Genomic DNA, 20066 nt, shown 5'->3' with positions numbered 1-20066 from the left:
ACATGCACACGTTAGGTTTTGACTTAACTAATTGAATATTAAAACAAAGACTCCAAAGTAATTAATAATCAGCCACCATACGTGTTTGCGTGCATAACCCTCCAAGGACGCTGCTCACTATCATGTACAATGTAATAACATGAAAGATGGATATGAATGAGAATACATACACAGTTAACTGAAGTAATGTATATTTATGGGTTATCTTAGAGTTATATTTAATATCAACACAATGACTTCTAAACAAATTTTCAAGTATGCTGCGAGCTTGAATTTCAATGAGCCATTGTTCCTCAGAAATGAACCCTTCTGCCCCCCCAAACAAAAAGAATAATACATATTTATCTAGCCATTTCAAGTTTTTGTTGGAGCAAAAAAAATCAATCCTCCTTGTAAGGTCCAAGTAATTCTCCAGATTCTTGCTGAAGGGCGGAGCTCCTTCCTTCGACAACCTTCTCCCGAGTGCCAACAGTTAAAGGTTCGTCTTGCACCATTGAAACAATCAGCACCACAGCCAGCACAACACAGATAAGAAGGAGAACAAGTATGACTGCCACCTTTGAATCCATGAGACTCATCAGTGATGGACCAGTGATTCTTTTGTGAATTACTCTTCCTTCTCTGTAGCCCTCGAGGAATCTTGAAACTTGAGAGGCCATGTCTGCTTTGTCTCCATTTTCTGAACCAGTAACCTGTTGTTCCAGCAAGAAGTATATAATTCAGGTCTTGAGATTGTTAGGGGATTAATAGCATGAACAAGATAATGTTACTTGGAACATTGTCAAATGTTGAAGAAGCCCTATCCAACATTGAACTGGAAATATCAAAACCATCGTATAAAAGCAACAGTTTTGTGGGATATAATGTAGCATGTTGTTTACATACTACATGCATAAATATTCAGTTAAAAAAATCCTTATATGTTCGAGAAAACCATCTTTTTACCTCTATGATTGAACTATTAAGATTGTCATATTGCCAAAGTTGTTTTAGTGAAGGTAGGTTCTCGAAATAAAGAATTACCTACCAGATAATAATTCTCGTTACCATCCCATACAACCATCCTCGGAAACTCAGTTTTCATGTCCACTTCGAATGATTGAGCAAAATCCTCCCACTGTTGCAAGCCAACATAACCAAACACCAAATCAGGATTTGCAGATGCAGCAGCCTTGAGAACTTCTAATAGTCCCTTCGATTTCTCCTCTGTCTCGTCCTCGATGATAGTTAGTAGAACTTTCCTTTGGTCATCTTGCAGCAACTTCAATGAACCTTGACTTATCGGAAAAACAAGTGGGAGCAAACTCTTTTTTATGTAATCTTCAAGGGAGTTTTCTGCATTCAGAGCAATAAAAAAAAATATTCACCTTGATGTCTGAATCCTTACATTTTTAGGTGAAATGACAGGTCGAAATGTTGACATTTTCTGCAGATTATTATAACTGTAAATAAGGATCTAACTTGAATCTATAAGGAATGTTCTAAGAATGATAGAGCAAACAAATAGGAGCTACTGAACTAGCATAGCCGAGATTCTACAAAAAGAGCTCAGTTTAATTGAACGAGTCAACTTTCACCGAAGTTCCAATAACCTTCAATTAAGCAACTTCCCACTAGGATCGTGAAGTGGTCACTCCGAAAAGGGCTACAACCATACCTGAAGCATGTTCAACTCAAATATTTCACACCTGTAAAACATATTTTTTGGCCTTCACTATCTCAGCTTAACTTAGATGATCACAGCGGTTAATGAGATATTGAGATCGCTGTGGTGCTATGACATTTGCAGAAGTAGCAGAACAGAAAAATATAAATGTAATGATGCATGCCAGTCAGTGTGTAAAACAGGAACCACAATATTAAGTGGAAGCAACTGATTTGACAGTCAGATAAGGCCTAACCTTCAAATGGCCCATAAAAGATGCTCTGTTCATCATAGGCCGGATAAATTGCAAGCAAAGCAGGAACCTTATTCAAACCATATGTGGTCATGATTTCATCAGAGAAACCATTAGCAACAGAAAACCATGCTTTCTTCTTATACTTGACAGCTGAATCCAATATCACCGACTCATTCAAGCCAAAGCCAATGAATATCGGGAAATCAGAACCCGCTGCTTTAGCAAAGTCTCTGACATCAGAGTCAGAACTGAGTACAGAAACATCTGGTGCGACAAATTTTGCCAAAGATTGAACGAGTAAATCAGCTTTCCTCGGTCCATAGTATTCTGTGGGAACTCCATGCATAAACATCTTCAGAGTAGGATATCCACTGCATTAAACAGAACAAAATACCATCATTCTTCCCATTATCCCAAATTCTTGATGCTCATATCTCACACTCAATCTAATCTTCCCCCTCCAGCATCCATATGATCCCATAAACTTCTTTTAAGGATTATATTAATTATTATATCAACAATCAACTTGTCCCATAATGATATCTATACTACCCCCATAAACACACAAACACAGATGATCAAAAGAAACAACAAACCATTGCAACGTACTCAACATCATGCTTAGAGGCAAGCTTTTTGTGTTTGTCAGCATCTACTTTTGCCACAACTATAGGCTGCCTCAATCCAGCTAGAACAGGAGCTGCTCTCTCCAACTGCAATTCAACATCCCACAATAATCAGCCCTCTGCAAAATGGTCAAACGACACAAACTAAATAGCACTCAAACAAAGTTTCATCTCCAACTCTCGCATCATTTACATGAACCGCGTCTATCAAAACGATGTATAGGAGATGGAACACAAAGAAACCGGACTGCTTGAACATAGCGTGTGCTGAAATCAATAGCCAATAATGTTCGTATAATCTGAAATCCATCAACGATTCACTCACAAAATTGAGAAGCTAAAAGAAAAATAAAATTCCAACCTCCGGCGCGAGGCGATTGCAGTGGCCACACCATGGAGCGTAGAAATCGACGAAAACGTAATCAAATTTGGAAATTGCGGCGTCGAAATTGGAATCGTCGAGCTCCAACACACTGCCATCCAATTTGAACTGGTTTCCATGCACGCTGATGGATAGAGAGAGAGAAAAGGAGAATAGAAGCAGTGATTGGAGTGAGAAAATTGAGAATGGGGAGTGGATCGTTGGGGAAGAAGAAGAAGAAGGCATTATTATAATTTATGAAATTGAATTATAATTAGCGTCTAAATTCTGATCAGTTTATGCATAATTCGATCATTAATTCGTGGATATATATATGTGGTGAATTTACTTGATTTTTAGAGCTAAAAAAAATAATATCGTGTCTCGTAAAGTAGTTTAGTTCACGTGCAATTCTATGAGCAAGAAAAATAGAATTATCGTATAAGTTTGATATAATTAGTTTGAGTGAAGTTTATGTTTAATGGAAACTTTATGAAATAGAATATCGTTTTGTTAAAAAGCAGAACATATAAAAGGGTTAAGCAAACAACCACAACTAATAACTCACAATTATTTGATACCAACTCCAAAATATTATTCCCTCTCTCCCATTGATCTCATCTTATTTTTCTTTTAAGGTTGACTCCAAGAATTCTTGGAGCAGTTAATACCAACTTTTTTGTTTTTTTTTTCCCTATTATTATTTGGTTGAACACTGAAACTGGAGAGAGGGGGAGAAAACAAGAAACCACTGAGAAAAACTTAGAATTGAGGAATGAAAGTCCAATAAGTCATCAATTTTTATAAATATCAACTACAAAAATGCCGAGTGGTAACTGAACTCTATATCCAAATGGAGTAATAATCAAGAAAATTCTCGGGAAAAAAAAAAAGAATAAAAAAACAAGGGCAAATGCAATTTAAGACCAAAAACTCAGACTTCTTGGCTCATACACAAACTCTGATCATGGAAGAGAAGCAGGTTGAAACTATCGATAATCTCGCTGCTCGTTTGTCTAGGGTTCTTTCAGAAATCAGAGCTGAAATTACCTCGTACTCAGTTAACATCAGCTATTCTTGTTTTGCACGGTCTGATGATGAGTCGACTTCAGTTGGTCCCGGCTGCTGCTTTATGCTAGCCTTTGCATCTGCTAGGAATCTAGGATCAGGCTCGTGTTTGTCCGAGGATGGCTCTCTCATGGCTGAGATGATGTAGAGCACAATAACCACATTTACGGAGACCACTGCAAGGATTCCACTCCACAGTGTCAGGGACTCCGCGGACAAGCTAGCTGAACCTGCTCCAAATACACGAGAAATGAGTGGCAGCAACATCGTTTGTTACACACATATAATTGCAATTAACCCTTTTTTATATTGAATAAAATTTGGTAAATTGTGAACAATATTTTGAGGTAATGGAGACTGATAAATGTGATTTTCAGCCACAAAATCTTGAACAGGAATCAATATGTAAGAACAGGATGGAGAAACCATAGAAGTGGATTACAGATTGGAATTCTGGGATCTCTCTATGGAGATATCATTCACTCGTCTGATAAGAGTACTCAGTGTTTGGTTCGGTTCAATCTTCATTTTTTCAGTTTTCTTCTCACTCCTAATAAAAACTGTTTTCGACACTTTCGGATCACTAAATAATCAGTAAAAATTCTTCTCCCTCGAAACAAGATTTGTGTTAATTTATACAGAAATGCTATTGCATGTAATCATGTAGATGCATCTATTACTGACCACCACCAGCAATTAAGCTATCCTATGTCAAATAGAAGGTACATTTACAGAACCGCAAAGCTATAAAGATGCCACAAATCAAGAATGTGAAGAAAATCAATGAGATTAAGTTGTCAGAGGAAGATTACCAGGGAATAAATTATGGTTAAACCCGTATAATACTGCAATAGGCACGGTCCACATAAGTATCGATGCAATTAAGAACTTGCTCATGACTTCCATTACGGCTCCTCCAATCTGTAGACGTGTTAGATCAAAAGTTATCAAATAAACAGTACCAGTGCTTTGCAACAAACAAAATGAAGTGCAGGACTAGCAAGAGCCAAAAACAAGAAAGCTAAGCTTTCAGCAAAGTTCGGAATATAATTAGGGTTTACAAGCATATCATGATTAAGTCAAAAGGGGTCATTCACAACCGAACCAAACTAGATTGTGACTGAAAGTTCCTGACATGGATATAGATCGCAATATTTGAGCAGCCTTTTATGCAACAATCAAGAATTTGAGTTGATCAAAGTAAAACAGCAAAGTCTTTATGATGTAATGAACTTGTTATCAATAAGAGAATCACTCTAGATATATATATATATATATATATATATATATATTTTAGAAAACTTTGTTGTGTGATAAGATACAAACGCCGTTCTTGCTATTCCAGATCTTCATCTAATGTAGATATTCTACTGAAGTTGCCAACTTTATGAAGATCGCGACAAAATCAAACCTAATAATCAATGAAGGGAGGCATTCAAAATCTCACTTTGAACTTTCGACAACAGTTCAGAGGCAAAAATCACTTTCTCAGAGGCAAAAACACAAACACCTTAACTTCGAGTCTTCAGCGAGAAAATATAAGGAATTCCCAAAACGCAACCTTCGAAGAGGCAAAAATACAAACACGTTAACTTGGAATTTCGCACACAAGTAAAAAAGTCCAATTTTCCCAAGCACACAACACCAACACATACAATTCGAAAACAAAACAGATTTTTTAGTGCATTAGAGCTAACCAAACTTACAATTGAGAAACAAGTCGAGGCTCACTTCAACGGAATTCAACTCGGTGTACTCTTTCACTTCAAATCTACTCCTTTATTCGTCTGCAAGCTCCTTGAATCTCAGCTCAAATCCACTATTTAGATGGAATTGGTTGAATTTGGAGCAATTGATCGCAAATAATTGAATCGATACGAAGAGGCAACAAACAATATGGGGCCGTGAATTCTCGAGAAATTTGAGTAAGTGAAAAAAAGGTTGAAATATTGTTTAATGGTAGTTCTGCCTTCCGCAGAGAAGCTAAAACCTTTTCTTCAATTATTTATTTTACTCGTTGAATTAAATTTCCTATTTCACACACATAAAACTCTTATATTTTCTTTTCTTTTTAAAATAAATTGGTGACTTTTGAATCAATCTTGTGGCTTTTATGATTTTATCCAAGTTCACGAATATTTACTACTTCCTCGTGCCCTCATAAAATGTATCCAATTTATTATTTTCGTTCGTCCTCATAAAATATATTCAGTTTATTTTTAGTGAATTTTTCATTCACAATAAACTGAGACTCTTACTCCACTCACAACACATTCAACTACTTTATTAAAACTCGTGACATTTACAAATGAATAATTTTTACGAGGACAGAGGGAGTAATATTTTTCTTGTTGTCAAAAATTGCGATATCAAAAGTATATTGAATTGTCTCTTAAAAATATATATTTAATTGTCTGAATGAAAAAAAGTACTCCAATCGACAATACAATAAAATTATTTAACAGAAACATACTCCATTTATCTCTAAAAAATAATCCTAAAAGAAACTGATACCAATTTTAATAAAAATGATTGAATATATTGTGAGTGAAAAAATGATCAAGCAAATAAATTAATATATTGGGGGATAATATAAATTGGAGGCTAGTATATATTAATAAAAATGAAGTATTTTGTGAACATACTAAAATACCATAAATAAACTATTTTTTCATAAACGAATTATAATTTTAATAACAGCAAGGAGATGATTGGTATGATTGAATGGAATGAGGGTGAAATGAAATGGAATGGAGATGAGAAACGAATGACAAACCTTAAGTGATTCATATGTTTGGTATGCGCAAAGAATATCAAAGGAATGAAATTGTAATTATTTGTTTGATTCCATTCCTATGATAGGTAGCTAGAAATAATGTTTAGAAACGGAATGAAATTATTTTATTTTACTAATTTACATTTTACATCACTTTAAAAGTATAAAAATTATAAATATAATTGAGTAGATAAATATTTTATTGATGTTTTTGACGAAGAAAATTTAGAAAAATATAAATTAAAATGCTAATTTTGTGGATGTAATATATAGTTATATAGGATATACACTTTTTTTTCTTAAAAATTAAAAAAATTGATTGTCGATATATAAATTTAAGTATTTTTAGTTCTATTTTTTTTTTCTTTAACTTTATAGAACTTAAATGTTTGAATTAATTAATACTTAATTATGTTAAGACTAAAATAAAAACGTAGAATCTTATTGGGATAATTGCGTGAAAATACACAAACTTTGACAAAAATCCATATTTGACGCGAAGTTAGGATTTTACATTTTAATACACCAACTTTTGTTGTTGTCCAAATTTGACACGACTTAATTCTTAAAAATTCAAAAAACAACCCCTTTTTGTAAATAATTATACAAAGACCCACTTATGCTATTATTTGGGACATTTAAACCAAAACAAGATATTTCCTTATGATGTTTTCTTTTAATATTTGATCCGCGCCTAAAATGGTTTAAAAGAAAACATCACAAGGAAATATCTTGTTTTGATTTAAATGTCCCAAATTATAACATATGTGGGTCTTTGTATAATTAATTACGAAAATGGGTTATTTTTTGAATTTTTAAGAATTAAGTCGTGTCAAATTTGGACAACAACGAAAGTTGGTGTATTAAAATGTAAAATCCTAACTTCGCGTCAAATATGAATTTTTGGCAAAGTTTGTGTATTTAGATGCAATTTTCTCAATCTTATTATATATGATTATGTAATGTGTTGCATCAATCTGATCCATATATTAGATTATTGCTTATCTAAAGTTGATAATATTTTATTTTAAAAAAAATATTTTTTATTCACATGCAAACACACTTTGATTCCCATAACGACGAGGTTGGTATTGGTAAAATATTTGTAGAACCAGATTCTAATGAACACTCTGATTCCGATGAGAACTTTTTTTTTCAAACAGGAGCAAAATGCCATATATTAATTTATCTCAAATCACAAACAACAAGAAACAAAGAGAAAACAATAATTTCATCATAAGAATCTTACACAAATGCCATATTCATAGTCACGACAGCTATTTGGTATTGGTAAACAAGAAAAATGTGAAAGAAGATGCTTTCTTTCAATCTGAAAACGATTGTAAAAGAACCTAATTCATGAATAAAGAGAGAAATTGCCCTCCAAAATGAATTTGTGGATATCATCAATGAAACAACGATCAATACGTCTATCTTCCCTCCTCGCATACCTTTTCCCCAATTCTACATTATACTCACTCAATCCCACCTCCCCACACATATTCCACAACTTCTCCCCAAAATCCCTATGCCCAACATACGCCTCCACATCATGTCCGCCGCCACAACCACCGGCAGTCTCTTGTAATGGCCCTGCTCCACGCCCTCAAGCTCATCGAGGCGGGTGAGGCCATGGACCAACGACACGGAGTAGAGCTCTTCCTGGATCCGTTGACCTAACCCGGGCAGATTGACTAAGTAGGGGATGCCGTACTAGTGGATAGGCTTCCATGGTGGTGTAGGGACCGAGGTAGGCGGCGCCGCTCGCTTCGAGCAGCGAGTGGTTGATTTAATGAGAAATTTGATATCATAGATTTTCCAAAAGGTTCATAGCAGCCATGATTGGTTTGGAAATTTAATAGCCAAATTTTAACTATGGGATGTGTGATGGTTTTGGAATTTATTTTTCAGAATTTTAATTCTGGGAAGAAATGGTACAAACGTAAGGCAAGAAGATAGTAAAATTTAGAATTCAATTTGGCTATGAAAATAATTAAGAACAGTTTATGTCGTGAATTGCGTTTGCGTTGGGGACTATACAAAAGTAGAGATTTAATTTAATTTATTTTAAGGCTATGAATAATAGAATAAAATAGTAATTTTATAATTATTATTTTATATGGGGGCTATAGTGAGTAAAATGAGGTTGTGAATAGAATCACCCTTAACTAATAAATATAATTGGGCTTTGATTTATTTATTTAACTGACTTCTAATTTTAATTTGAAATAGTGTTTATAAATTTGTCATAGTTTTAAATTATCAATTGGGTTGAATTTTCATAATAAAATATCTTTAATTATTTATTTATTAAATAAATGGTTTTAGTGTTCTTATAGAATAAATTCTTATGATTTAAAGTATTTCTAAAGTTTACTTAAGCCCTAATAAATTATTTGAATTTATTTAATTAGGTGTGGCGCGATTAGGACGTAACTCTTGATTTAACTATTCAAGTCAGCTTTCAAGTTCAAGTTTCAGATGTGAGATTTATTTAAATACATATTGTGGTTAATTGTTGTCCATTTTAATATTATGTGTTTACCATATATGAGTTAAATTAAATATCACTAGGGGCCATCATGATTGGTTCAGGACGTCACAGTCCTTGGTATGCCATAATGCGATTTATATGTTAAAGTTATGGTTGCAACCATAGTAGCCAAGTGTTAGAAGTCTTGTTCATACCAAGCTTGCTCCACCTCAGCATGATACCCAACATCTTGTGCCATGTAGGATGAAGACACACTCAAATGAAGATGCTTTCTCAAGCCATGAATTAGTTCAACACAGCACGTGAAAGTCAAAATAAAGTTTGGCTTTTCTGTTATGATATTTATGTTTGCATGCAGCTTTATTCTTTGTCTTTATGTAGTACACTAGAACAGTTGTATTAGGGTTACTAGAGTTGAGGTTCTAGTATATTCGTTTGCTGCATATATATTGCAGAGGCTTGCTTTTGTAATAGTGAGTCTTTCACTATTTTTATAATACCAATGTCAAGTTGCAGCATGAAATCTCTTCTTCTTTTATGCTATTTTCTTTCATGGTATCAAAGCAGGTTGATTAAGGACCTGTCTCTCGATACTCACCCTCCCCCTTTTTTTTTTCTTGTCAAGTCTCTATCATGGCAAACACAAACAACCAAACTCAAATCCACATACTTCCTCAAAACAACCAAATATCAGTCAAACTAAATGACACAAATTTTCTCATTTGGAAACAGCAAATTATGGCCAACGTTAGAGGTTTGGGCCTTGAAAAATATCTCACTGAAGATCCACCCTCTTCCACTCTACCTGAATATCATGCTTGGATGTTCCAAGATCAACTTCTTTCTGCTTGGATCCAATCTTCTCTCACGGAAAGCACCATGATTTTAGTTGTTGGTTTGAATACTAGCAAAGAGATTTGGGAATCTCTCCTAAAAAACTTCTCAAATCAGTCTAAAGCCAAAGTGATGCAGTACAAGCTGCAGCTGCAGACTCTCAAGAAAGACTCTCTTCCAATGAGAGACTATCTCAACAAGATTAAAACCTGTTGTGACCTTCTTGGCTCTGCAGGTTATCAAGTGAATGAAGATGACCAGATTATGCACACTCTTTCTGGTTTGGGTTCTGAATATGATTCAGTAATGGTGACTATTACTTCCAAACCTGAAGTTTGGAGCCTAGGTGATGTGAGCTCCTTGCTCTTGAGCTTTGAGCAACGAGTAGAATATGCTAAATCTCAAATTGTGAACTCTGAAGGCTCTCAGCCTTCAGCCAACTTTGTTTCAAGTGGCTCTCAAAACAATAATTCTGCCACTCAAATAGGAAGATGAAGAGGTTATCAAGGAAACAATCATCAAGCTAGAGGTGGCTTTGGTGGAAGAGGCAGAGGTAATGGTCGTGGTGGAAGAAATGGAGGTCGATATGGTGGGAATAAGCCTATTTGCCAAGTCTGTGGTATTCCTGGTCACACTGCAGATAGATGTTGGTAGGGCTGTAAATGAATAGAGCTACTCGCGAGCTATTCGAGATTCGGCTCGAAAAAAGCTCGTTCGGAGCTCGATTCGATAATAAACGAGCCGAGCTCGAGCCTGATTTTGAGCTCGAAATTTTTATCGAGTCGAGCTCGAGCCTGACAGTGCTCGGCTCGTTGAGCTCGCGAACATGTTCGAATTTATTGTTCGCGAGCCTGTTCACGAACCTTCAGTCGAGCCTTCAATCGAGTTAGTACACGAGCCTTAAACGAGTCAAACTCAAACTCGAATCACATATTAATTAAGAAGATTTTGTTAAATTTATAACAAATTCGAGCTTGAACATCATATATACGAACATCTAAAGAGCCGAGCTCGAGCTCAAGCTCGAATTCGACATTATCGAGCATCACCCGAGCCGAACTCGAACTGAGCTCGAGCTTAGTATGTGGGTGACGAGCCGAGCTCGATCATCAAGATAAAAGCTCGAATCGAGCTCGAGCCGAGCTCGAGCCTGCTTGTATTCGGCTCGGCTCGGCTCGTTTACAGCCCTAGATGTTGGCATAGGTTTGAGCCAAATTTTGTTCCTTCACAGCCTAGGAACAACAACAACGTCAGGCCTTCCTCTGGAAACCAACACAACCTCCCACCAAACTCTCACCAACATCATTTCACTCAACAACCAGGTGTGAATATGGCTCAGCTTCCCACTTCTTCTTCTCAGTCTGATCTCAACTTTGACAGTGGGAGTGTCTCCACTTGGTACCCTGATTCTGGTGCAACAAATCATGTGTCACATGATTATAACTCATTTCATTCGGCCTCAGAGTATCATGGAGGTAAGCATCTGCAAATGGGAAATGGTTCACTTGTTAATATTGATCATATAGGTGATTCTGTTCTCACATCTTCCCCTCACACCAAAAATTTCTTTCTAAAAAATCTTCTGCATGTTCCTAACATAACTAAGAACTTACTCAGTGTTTCTCAGTTTGCTCGTGACAATCATGTTTTCTTTGAATTTCACCCTTCATTTTGTGTTGTTAAGGACCAGGAAACCAAGGCCATACTCCTCAAGGGCACCCTTAAAGATGGTTTATACCAGTTCTCATTTCACAAGACTCCACATGCTGTTTTTCCCCACTCTCAGTCTCCTTCAATCAAGAGCCTTCCTGCTCATTCTGCTGACTCCAGCCCTGCTGTTTTATCTGTTTCTAGTAGTTATTCCAGTTTAGAATCTTGTTTAGACATTTGGCATATGAGATTGGGCCACTGTGCTTATGATATTGTTAAGAAAGCCCTTAATAGTTGTAATATTCCCTTTTCATCAATGAAAACTCCAAGCATTTGTCATTCATGTTCTGTCTCCAAGATTCACAGATTACCTTACATTAACTCTTCATCTCTTCATAATGAACCTCTTGCACTAATTCATAGTGATCTTTGGGGGCCTTCACCTGTGACTTCTAGAAATGGTTTCAGCTATTATTTTTCTTTTATTGATCATCACAGCCGCTTCACTTGGATTTACCTTCTCAAACACAAGTCTGAAGTTAGTACCATTTTTCAAAACTTCAAAGCCATGGTAGAAAACCTGTTTTCCAAGCGCATCAAAATTATACAAACCGATTGGGGTGGTGAGTATCAAGGTTTAACTTCATTTCTTCAAAACACTGGGATATTGCATCGTATTTCTTGCCCATATACTCCTCAACAAAATGGCTTAGCTGAGAGAAAACATAGGCATATTGTTGAGATGGGACTGTCTCTCTTAGCTCAAGCTAACCTTCCTACCAAATTTTGGGATGATGCTTTTATCTCCTCTGTTTTTATCATCAACAGAACACCCACCAATGCTTTACATTTTTCCACTCCTTATGAACAGCTCTTTCATAAGAAACCAGACTACTCTCTGCTTAAGGTTTTTGGTTGCCTATGCTACCCTTATCTCAGACCCTCTAACACTCACAAGCTTCAATACAGATCTTCACCTGGTACCTTCATAGGTTATAGTACTCAACACAAAGGCTATAAGATTCTTCTCAAGACCGGTAGGTTAGTCATCAGCAGAGATGTCATTTTTGATGAAAGTGTTTTTCCTTACCAGTCTACTTCATCTTCCACATCTCCTCCTCCCCCTACTACCCCTGTTGTTCCAAATTTTTCACTCACTCCTCCACCTGCTATTGTCCCTGACTTCACTCCACCACCATCACCCCATCAATCCTCCTCTGATTCCTCCCCTCCTAATTCTCCACATCACTCTCCTGCTCAATCTTCATCTTCTTCCACGTCTGTCCCTAATCAATCACCTGCTCACTCTAATCCCTCTATGAACAATACTACTAACAATGAACCACCACCTTTTACAGTTGCTACTCATCCTATGGTTACTCGTTCTAAAGCAGGTACCTTCAAGCCCAAATATCCAAGAGCTTATCAATCTGAAACTCGTGATCAGTTTGATTATCTTTATGTTGAGCCAAAAACTCACACTGAGGCTATGAACCTTGAAGTTTGGATGAAAGCCATGGGTCTTGAAATTTATGCTTTAGTCAAGAAAGGCACCTGGATATTCTGTCCTCTTCCTCCTGGCAAACATGCCATTGGCTGCAAATGGGTTTTTAAGATCAAACGCCATGCTGATAGGTCCATTTCACACTATAAAGCTCGTCTTGTGGCTCAGGGTTTCTCTCAGGAACCAGGCTTCGATTTCAATGAGACCTTCAGCCCTGTTGTGAAGCCTGCTACCATCAGAATTATTCTATCTTTGGCTGTTAATTTTGGGTGGAAGATTACTCATTTAGATGTTGACAATGCTTTTCTAAATAGGTGACTTACAAGAAGAAATTTATATGAAGCCACCTCCTGGCTTTGAGCCACCTAGTTCTGGTCCTGCACCTATGGTCTGCAAACTCAAGAAGGCTATATATGGTCTTAAACAGGCTTCTCGTTCCTGGTTCCTCACCATCAAGTCCGTTCTTCTAAAGCTTGGGTTTTCTCAATCCAAGGCAGATAATTCCTTATTTTTTCGAATCAGCGGTGGCTCTACCATATATCTTCTCATTTATGTTGATGACATATTAATTACTGGTTCATTGCCTTCAGACATTCAGCAGGTTATACATCAACTTAACACTCATTTTTCTCTTAAAGATCTTGGTGATGTTCATCATTTTCTTGGTATTGAAATTACCAAAACCGCTCATGGTCTGCATTTGAGCCAAGGGGGATATATTAAGGACCTTCTCCACAAACTGAAAATGCAAGATGCTAAAGGATGTCCTACTCCAATGGTGTCTTCTTGTCTTCTTTCCAAGGGGGATGGAGTCAGTAATGTCGATGGAAAGCTTTACAGAAGCACAGTTGGAGCACTTCAATATGCTACCATAACAAGACCAGAGATAGCTTTTAGTGTCAACAAGGTAAGTCAATATATGTCGGCTCCTCTTGATTCCCACTGGAAGGCTGTTAAAAGGATATTGAGGTATATTGCTGGATCTAAAGATCATGGCCTGCATATGCAAAAATCATCTTGCACTGTTACTGGTTTTTGTGACTCGGATTGGGCAGGTGATTTTGATGACCGAAGGTCCACAACAGGCTATTGTGTTTATATGGGAAAGAGTCTTATCTCTTGGAGCTCAAAAAAACAGGCGGTTGTTTCTAGATCAAGTACAGAAGCAGAATATAGAAGCTTGGCTCATGTTGTATCAGAAATCTCTTGGGTAAAATCTCTTCTTTCTGAATTATCTATCAGTGTGAAAGTTCCTGTCATTTGGGTGGATAACATGAGCACTATAGCTCTAGCCTCTAATCCAGTTATGCATGCTAGAACTAAACATATTGAGTTGGATATTCATTTTGTTACAGATAAAGTTTCTGCTGGTTTGATTGATCTTAGACATGTACCTTCTCAAGATCAATGTGCTGATATTCTGACCAAGCCACTTAGCTTGCAATTCTTCTCGCGCTTAAAGAATGCGTTGGGGGTTTGTTCTTTAACTGCGATCGAATTGAGGGAGCCTGTTAGAAGTCTTATTCATACCAAGCTTGCTCCACCTCAGCATGATACCCAACATCTTGTGTCATGTAGGATGAAGACACACTCAAATGAAGATGCTTTCTCAAGCCATGAATCAGTTCAACACAGCACGTGAAAGTCAAAATAAAGTTTGGCTTTTCTGTTATGATATTTATGTTTTCATGCAGCTTTATTCTTTGTCTTTATGTAGTACACTAGAACAGCTGTATTAGGGTTACTAGAGTTGAGGTTCTAGTATATTCGTTTGCTGTGTATATATTGCAGAGACTTGCTTTTGTAATAGTCAGTCTTTCACCATTTTTATAATACAAATGTCAAGTTGCAGCATGAAATCTTTTTCTTCTTTTATGCTATTTTCTTTCACCAAGGGCCAACATAATTGGTCTAGGACGGAAATTTCCTTGGTACGCCATCGTGCGACTTTCAGTTATGAATGTTACAGCAGAACGTATGTGTTATCATTTTATTAACGTGGACAGTTATTGCATGATAACCCACACTGAGTATACTTTGTATGCTCATCTCATATTAACATTTTCACGTGTTTTGACGCTGGAGACGAGTGGAGGGTCGAATGGGCGCATCAAGTCATTTATCAAGTTAGTTGATTTGATTTTCATCTAATTTAAGTATTAAGTTTTGTTTAGCACAAATTTTACTTAATACTTAGATATTTTCATGACATCTTTATGTCACGCTTTATTACAAGATGTTGATTGTCGATTTTAAATCAAAGTTAGTATTTGAATATATTATTAAAAAATTGATATCTTTTAGATCATTTTAAAAGTGTTTCTAAAAGTTTATTTTATTTAAGGATTTACTTTCCTTAAATTGTTTTTCAAAATATTTATTATAAAAGTTGATTTTAATTTTTTTTAAAGACTTCCACATTAAATATTTATTTAAAAATTAAAGTTAACACCTTAATTAGATTGGGGTGTTACAAGAAATGTTTGTAACTAAATTGCGCAAACCATCCAATCTTCGTGTTTATTTAGGATTGACGATTTAGGGTTGTGCATTTGTGCTATCAAATCTATATCTATACTGTATTAAAAAAGCTAACTAACAATTTCAAATTGATTTCAAATTAATTTTAAATTGATTTGAATGACAATTTTGAAAATATGTATAATATGAAGGTTACAAATAAATCACATCTCATTCACATCCCCACTATCTTACGCACTATCCTACAGCCTTTATAATTGGTAGAACAGTACACGAGTTTTCATAGTATTTAATTCTTACAAAAGTTACTTCAATATAGGACGACCTTTAGCATGACTATAATATATTAAAAAGGTAACTTTCAGTTTTAAATTAATTTCAAAATTAAGTGATAATTAATTCATTACAATAAAATCAAAGGTTTATTTGTAACTATATTTTCTTCTTTTTATTTTCTTTTTCTTTATCTTCTTTTTTTGTTCTATTTCTTTCTAAAATTATAAAATATTTAATATGCACATCAAATTAAAGGTCACGATAAAAAACTTTAATTTATTTTATGTAAATATTTTATTTAAAATGTAAAAGTTATATTTATTTAAAGATTAAAATTGTAAAAAAATCTCTCTCCTCTCTCATCTTTTTTTGAATAAATCTATTTTTAGTAATTCTTTTTTATTTTATTTTGTTTTTAATTTTTTTTCTTTTTCATAATATCAATTTTTTTATAGTGAATTATTCTCTATATTTTTTACTTTTTCAATATTCAACTCAAATATATTCAGTTAAAATTAATTTTTTATTATGTTTATAAATATAATACTCCCTTCGTCCCACTATAAGTGAGACTCTTTCTATTTTGGGTGTCCCACCATAAGTGAGACTCTTTCCTTTTTTAGTACAAGTTTTATCTTTTAAACATTTTTTTTCACTTTTTCATCTATACACAAAATACAGCATTATTAATTCCCGTGCCCAAAAAAAGGGGTTTCACTTATAGTGGGACAGAGAGAGTAATATAATTGACATCAATTTTATATAAATATAAAAATATTTTTCGTACATTGCACGGGATGCAAATACTAGTTATACTCAAATAAAACAATAGAGTCCAAATTTTTATCAAAACCTTATTTAGCCTATCGAATATTGGAAAGAATCACAGTACGGTACATTTGGATGCCCATACCCAGTCCATCGATCATAATCAAATTTTAATTATGATTAATAAGCCCCTCTAAAAAAATGAAATTAATAAGTTCACTTATGAATTAATAAATTTTAATTGAAGATTAATAAATTCTAATTGAGTTAAGTAATAAGAAGATAATTGATTAAATAGATCACGAAAAAGAATTATGATTTATAAGTTTACTTGTGAATTAATAAATTTTAATTGAAGATTAATAAATCCTAATTGAGTTAAGTAATAGAAAGAAGAAGATAATCGATTAAATAGATCACAAAAACCTTACAATCGCATGAGGTACTAATAATTCAGAATTACATAATGAATTTTCATCGATAACTAAAATAAAAGGCAATGATACAAACGTGATAAATCAACAATCTCAGTGAACCACTTGATTGTTGATGGATAAATGGAGAAACGAACAATCAGGAAATCTTGAAGACCAACAAAATCCACACGAACTAAGCTCTCGTCGGGCACAAAAGTGAAATATTAGTCAAACTCTTTTAGTATTCCTTAGGAGGAGGGGGTGAATTGTAGTAATAAGATAGAGGCAAAGATGGTGATGGAGGTGGAGGAGATGCATAATAATATGGTGGAGGTGATGATTTATAGGTGTATTCAGGATGTTGTATGTCCTTTGGAGGAGGTGGTGATTTGTATTGATATGATGGGGGTGGGGGTGAGCTGTAGGAATATTTCTTTGTTGGTGGAGGTGGAGATTTGTAAGTATATTCGGGATGCTCTACGTGCTTAGGAGGAGGGGGTGATTTGTACTGGTATGGAGGCGGAGGGGGAGAGCTGTATGAATATTTCTTTGGTGGTGGAGGTGGGGATTTATAAGTATATTCAGGATGCTCTACGTGCTTAGGAGGAGGGGGTGATTTGTACTGGTATGGAGGCGGAGGGGGAGAGCTGTATGAATATTTCTTTGGTGGTGGAGGTGGGGATTTGTAAGTGTATTCAGGATGTTCTATGTGCTTTGGAGGTGGTGGTGATTTGTACTGATACGGTGGCGGTGGAGGAGAACTGTAAGAGTACTTCTTTGGAGGCGGGGGTGGGGATTTGTAGGTGTACTTGGGATTCTCTACGTGCTTAGGAGGAGGAGGTGATTTGTACTGATATGGTGGCGGAGGGGGAGAACTGTACGAGTACTTCTTTGGTGGTGGAGGTGGGGATTTGTAGGTGTATTCAGGATGTTCTATCTGCTTTGGAGGTGGTGGTGACTTGTACAGATATGGTGGCGGTGGAGGAGAGCTGTAAGAGTACTTCTTTGGAGGCGGAGGTGGAGATTTGTAGGTATACTCGGGATGCTCTACGTGCTTTGGAGGTGGTGGTGATTCGTATTGATATGGTGGTGGTGGAGGAGAGCTGTAGGAGTACTTTTTTGGAGGTGGAGGTGGAGATTTGTAGGTGTATTCAGGATGCTCTACATGTTTTGGAGGAGGTGGTGATTTGTATTGATATGGTGGTGGGGGAGAGCTGTAAGAGTACTTCTTAGGTGGTGGAGGTGGAGATTTGTAGTTATACTCGGGATGCTCTACGTGCTTAGGAGGAGGAGGCGATTTGTATTGGTATGGTGGTGGCGGGGGAGAGCTGTATGAGTACTTCTTTGGTGGAGGTGGAGGAGAACTGTAAGAGTACTTCTTTGGAGGCGGGGGTGGGGATTTGTAGGTGTACTTGGGATTCTCTACGTGCTTAGGAGGAGGAGGTGATTTATACTGATATGGTGGCGGAGGGGGAGAACTGTACGAGTACTTCTTTGGTGGTGGAGGTGGGGATTTGTAGGTGTATTCAGGATGTTCTATCTGCTTTGGAGGTGGTGGTGATTCGTATTGATATGGTGGTGGTGGAGGAGAGCTGTAGGAGTACTTCTTTGGAGGCGGAGGTGGAGATTTGTAGGTATACTCAGGATGCTCTACGTGCTTTGGAGGTGGTGGTGATTCGTATTGATATGGTGGTGGTGGAGGAGAGCTGTAGGAGTACTTCTTTGGAGGTGGAGGTGGAGATTTGTAGGTGTATTCATGATGTTCTACATGTTTTGGAGGAGGTGGCGATTTGTATTGATATGGTGGTGGGGGAGAGCTGTAAGAGTACTTAGGTGGTGGAGGTGAAGATTTGTAGTTGTACTCAGGATGCTCTACGTGCTTAGGAGGAGGAGGCGATTTGTATTGGTATAGCGGTGGCGGGGGAGAGCTGTATGAGTACTTCTTTGGTGGTGGAGGTGGAGATTTGTAGGTGTACTCAGGATGTTCTACGTGCTTAGGAGGAGAAGGGGATTCGTACTGGTATGGTGGCGGTGGAGGAGAGCTGTAAAAGTACTTCTTTGGTGGTGGAGGTGGGGATTTGTAGGTGTACTCAGGATGTTCTACGTGCTTAGGAGGAGGAGGAGATTTGTACTCGTATGTTGGTGGTGGGGGAGAGGTGTAGGAGTATTTTTTTGGAGGTGGGGGTGGAGATTTATAAGTGTACTCTGGATGCTCAACGTGTTTAGGAGGAGGAGGTGATTTGTACTGATATGGTGGAGGAGGAGGAGAGTTGTATGAGTACTTCTTTGATGGTGGAGGTGGGGATTTGTAAGTATACTCAGGATGTTCTACGTGTTTTGGAGGAGGAGGTGATTTGTATTTGTATGTTGGTGGTGGGGGAGAGGTATATGAGTATTTTTTCGGTGGTGGAGGTGGAGATTTGTAGGTGTATTCTTCCTTTTTTGGAGGTGGTGATGATTTATAATCGGGATGTGTAATTTCTTTGGGTGTAGGGAGAGATGCGTAAACATAAGCATCGAAAGCAGACACTTGAGAGATCATAATGCTTACAATTAGAAGGCATACGAATAAGGGCATTTGCCCTGTTTTCCCAAGTTCTTTCATTTTGAGGCTTCTACTCTGTATTTGATGATTGAACTTTGAAGAAATATGAACCTTTATATAGTCATCAATTTAGTGATATGCTTACAATTTTTTTTAATTTTAATCACAGTTTGTCCAGTTGTAATATAGTGGGAGACTGCTTGTACACATTTCAATCATTTAAGCCTGAATTGGTCAATTTTTAAATGAATAATGTTGCACTTCTTCCACTACATGTTTGATACTTTGTTTTTCTCTCAGAAAAATTTATAAAAATAATAAGTTAATATGAGTGAGAGGTTTCCAACGAAATAATGTATATACATC

The 20066-nt window shown here is 36.4% G+C and overlaps 5 protein-coding genes and 1 non-coding gene across 10 annotated transcripts in view; 3 read left to right on the top strand and 3 right to left on the bottom strand.

Annotated features, from left to right (window-relative positions):
* The window catches only part of LOC131020541 (uncharacterized), a 1142091-nt gene that overhangs the window by 159155 nt on the left and 962870 nt on the right, over nucleotides 1–20066 (top strand). The window lies entirely within an intron of this gene.
* Nucleotides 175–3134, bottom strand: LOC131006572 (protein disulfide isomerase-like 5-2). The gene is made up of 5 exons (XM_057933714.1): nucleotides 2889–3134; nucleotides 2511–2614; nucleotides 1902–2272; nucleotides 1028–1335; nucleotides 175–692 (listed from the first exon to the last, which is right to left on the bottom strand). The coding sequence occupies exons 1-5, from the start codon at nucleotides 3132–3134 to the stop codon at nucleotides 381–383; spliced, it is 1341 nt and encodes a 446-aa protein (XP_057789697.1). The 3' UTR covers nucleotides 175–380.
* LOC131020764 (uncharacterized) lies at nucleotides 3660–5995 on the bottom strand. Of its 5 annotated transcripts, none has more exons than XR_009100766.1 (4): nucleotides 5663–5976; nucleotides 5368–5517; nucleotides 4769–4877; nucleotides 3660–4186 (listed from the first exon to the last, which is right to left on the bottom strand). XR_009100766.1 is itself a non-coding variant. In XM_057949775.1 (3 exons), the coding sequence occupies exons 2-3, from the start codon at nucleotides 4860–4862 to the stop codon at nucleotides 3960–3962; spliced, it is 321 nt and encodes a 106-aa protein (XP_057805758.1). In that variant the 5' UTR covers nucleotides 4863–4877; nucleotides 5663–5995; the 3' UTR covers nucleotides 3660–3959. The 5 variants fall into 5 exon arrangements, 2 of the variants coding, with proteins under 2 accessions (XP_057805758.1, XP_057805765.1); XR_009100765.1 differs by having other exon boundaries at nucleotides 5404–5517; nucleotides 5663–5972; XR_009100767.1 differs by having other exon boundaries at nucleotides 5467–5517; nucleotides 5663–5972.
* LOC131007411 (small nucleolar RNA Z247) lies at nucleotides 10301–10439 on the top strand. The gene has a single exon (XR_009096113.1). It is a non-coding gene; the product is annotated as a small nucleolar RNA Z247 (small nucleolar RNA).
* LOC131006560 (uncharacterized mitochondrial protein AtMg00810-like) lies at nucleotides 13552–14856 on the top strand. Its single transcript, XM_057933705.1, has one exon. The coding sequence runs from the start codon at nucleotides 13552–13554 to the stop codon at nucleotides 14854–14856; it is 1305 nt and encodes a 434-aa protein (XP_057789688.1).
* Nucleotides 17126–19842, bottom strand: LOC131020236 (extensin-2-like). Its single transcript, XM_057948942.1, has one exon. It carries the CDS (start codon nucleotides 19758–19760, stop codon nucleotides 17394–17396), a length of 2367 nt encoding a protein of 788 aa, XP_057804925.1. The 5' UTR covers nucleotides 19761–19842; the 3' UTR covers nucleotides 17126–17393.

The sequence above is a fragment of the Salvia miltiorrhiza genome, chromosome 1 (assembly GCF_028751815.1).
Source record: "Salvia miltiorrhiza cultivar Shanhuang (shh) chromosome 1, IMPLAD_Smil_shh, whole genome shotgun sequence".
Classification (NCBI taxonomy): Eukaryota; Viridiplantae; Streptophyta; class Magnoliopsida; order Lamiales; family Lamiaceae; genus Salvia; species Salvia miltiorrhiza.
This window is presented reverse-complemented; position numbering and strand designations above follow the sequence as displayed.

Bases quoted from the DNA above. Each gene is read 5' to 3' on its own strand.
- LOC131006572 (XM_057933714.1), bottom strand. From the start codon at position 3,134: ATGCCTTCTTCTTCTTCTTCCCCAACGATCCACTCCCCATTCTCAATT. The intron at 2,615-2,888 runs GTTGGAATTTTA...GTTGAATTGCAG, and splicing joins GCAATCGCCTCGCGCCGGAG to TTGGAGAGAGCAGCTCCTGT. The intron at 2,273-2,510 runs GTACGTTGCAAT...TGTTTAATGCAG, and splicing joins GCCTCTAAGCATGATGTTGA to TGGATATCCTACTCTGAAGA.
- LOC131006560 (XM_057933705.1), top strand. From the start codon at position 13,552: ATGAAGCCACCTCCTGGCTTTGAGCCACCTAGTTCTGGTCCTGCACCT.
- LOC131020764 (XM_057949775.1), bottom strand. From the start codon at position 4,862: ATGGAAGTCATGAGCAAGTTCTTAATTGCATCGATACTTATGTGGACC. The intron at 4,187-4,768 runs GTAATCTTCCTC...TATTTGGAGCAG, and splicing joins TAACCATAATTTATTCCCTG to GTTCAGCTAGCTTGTCCGCG.
- LOC131020236 (XM_057948942.1), bottom strand. From the start codon at position 19,760: ATGAAAGAACTTGGGAAAACAGGGCAAATGCCCTTATTCGTATGCCTT.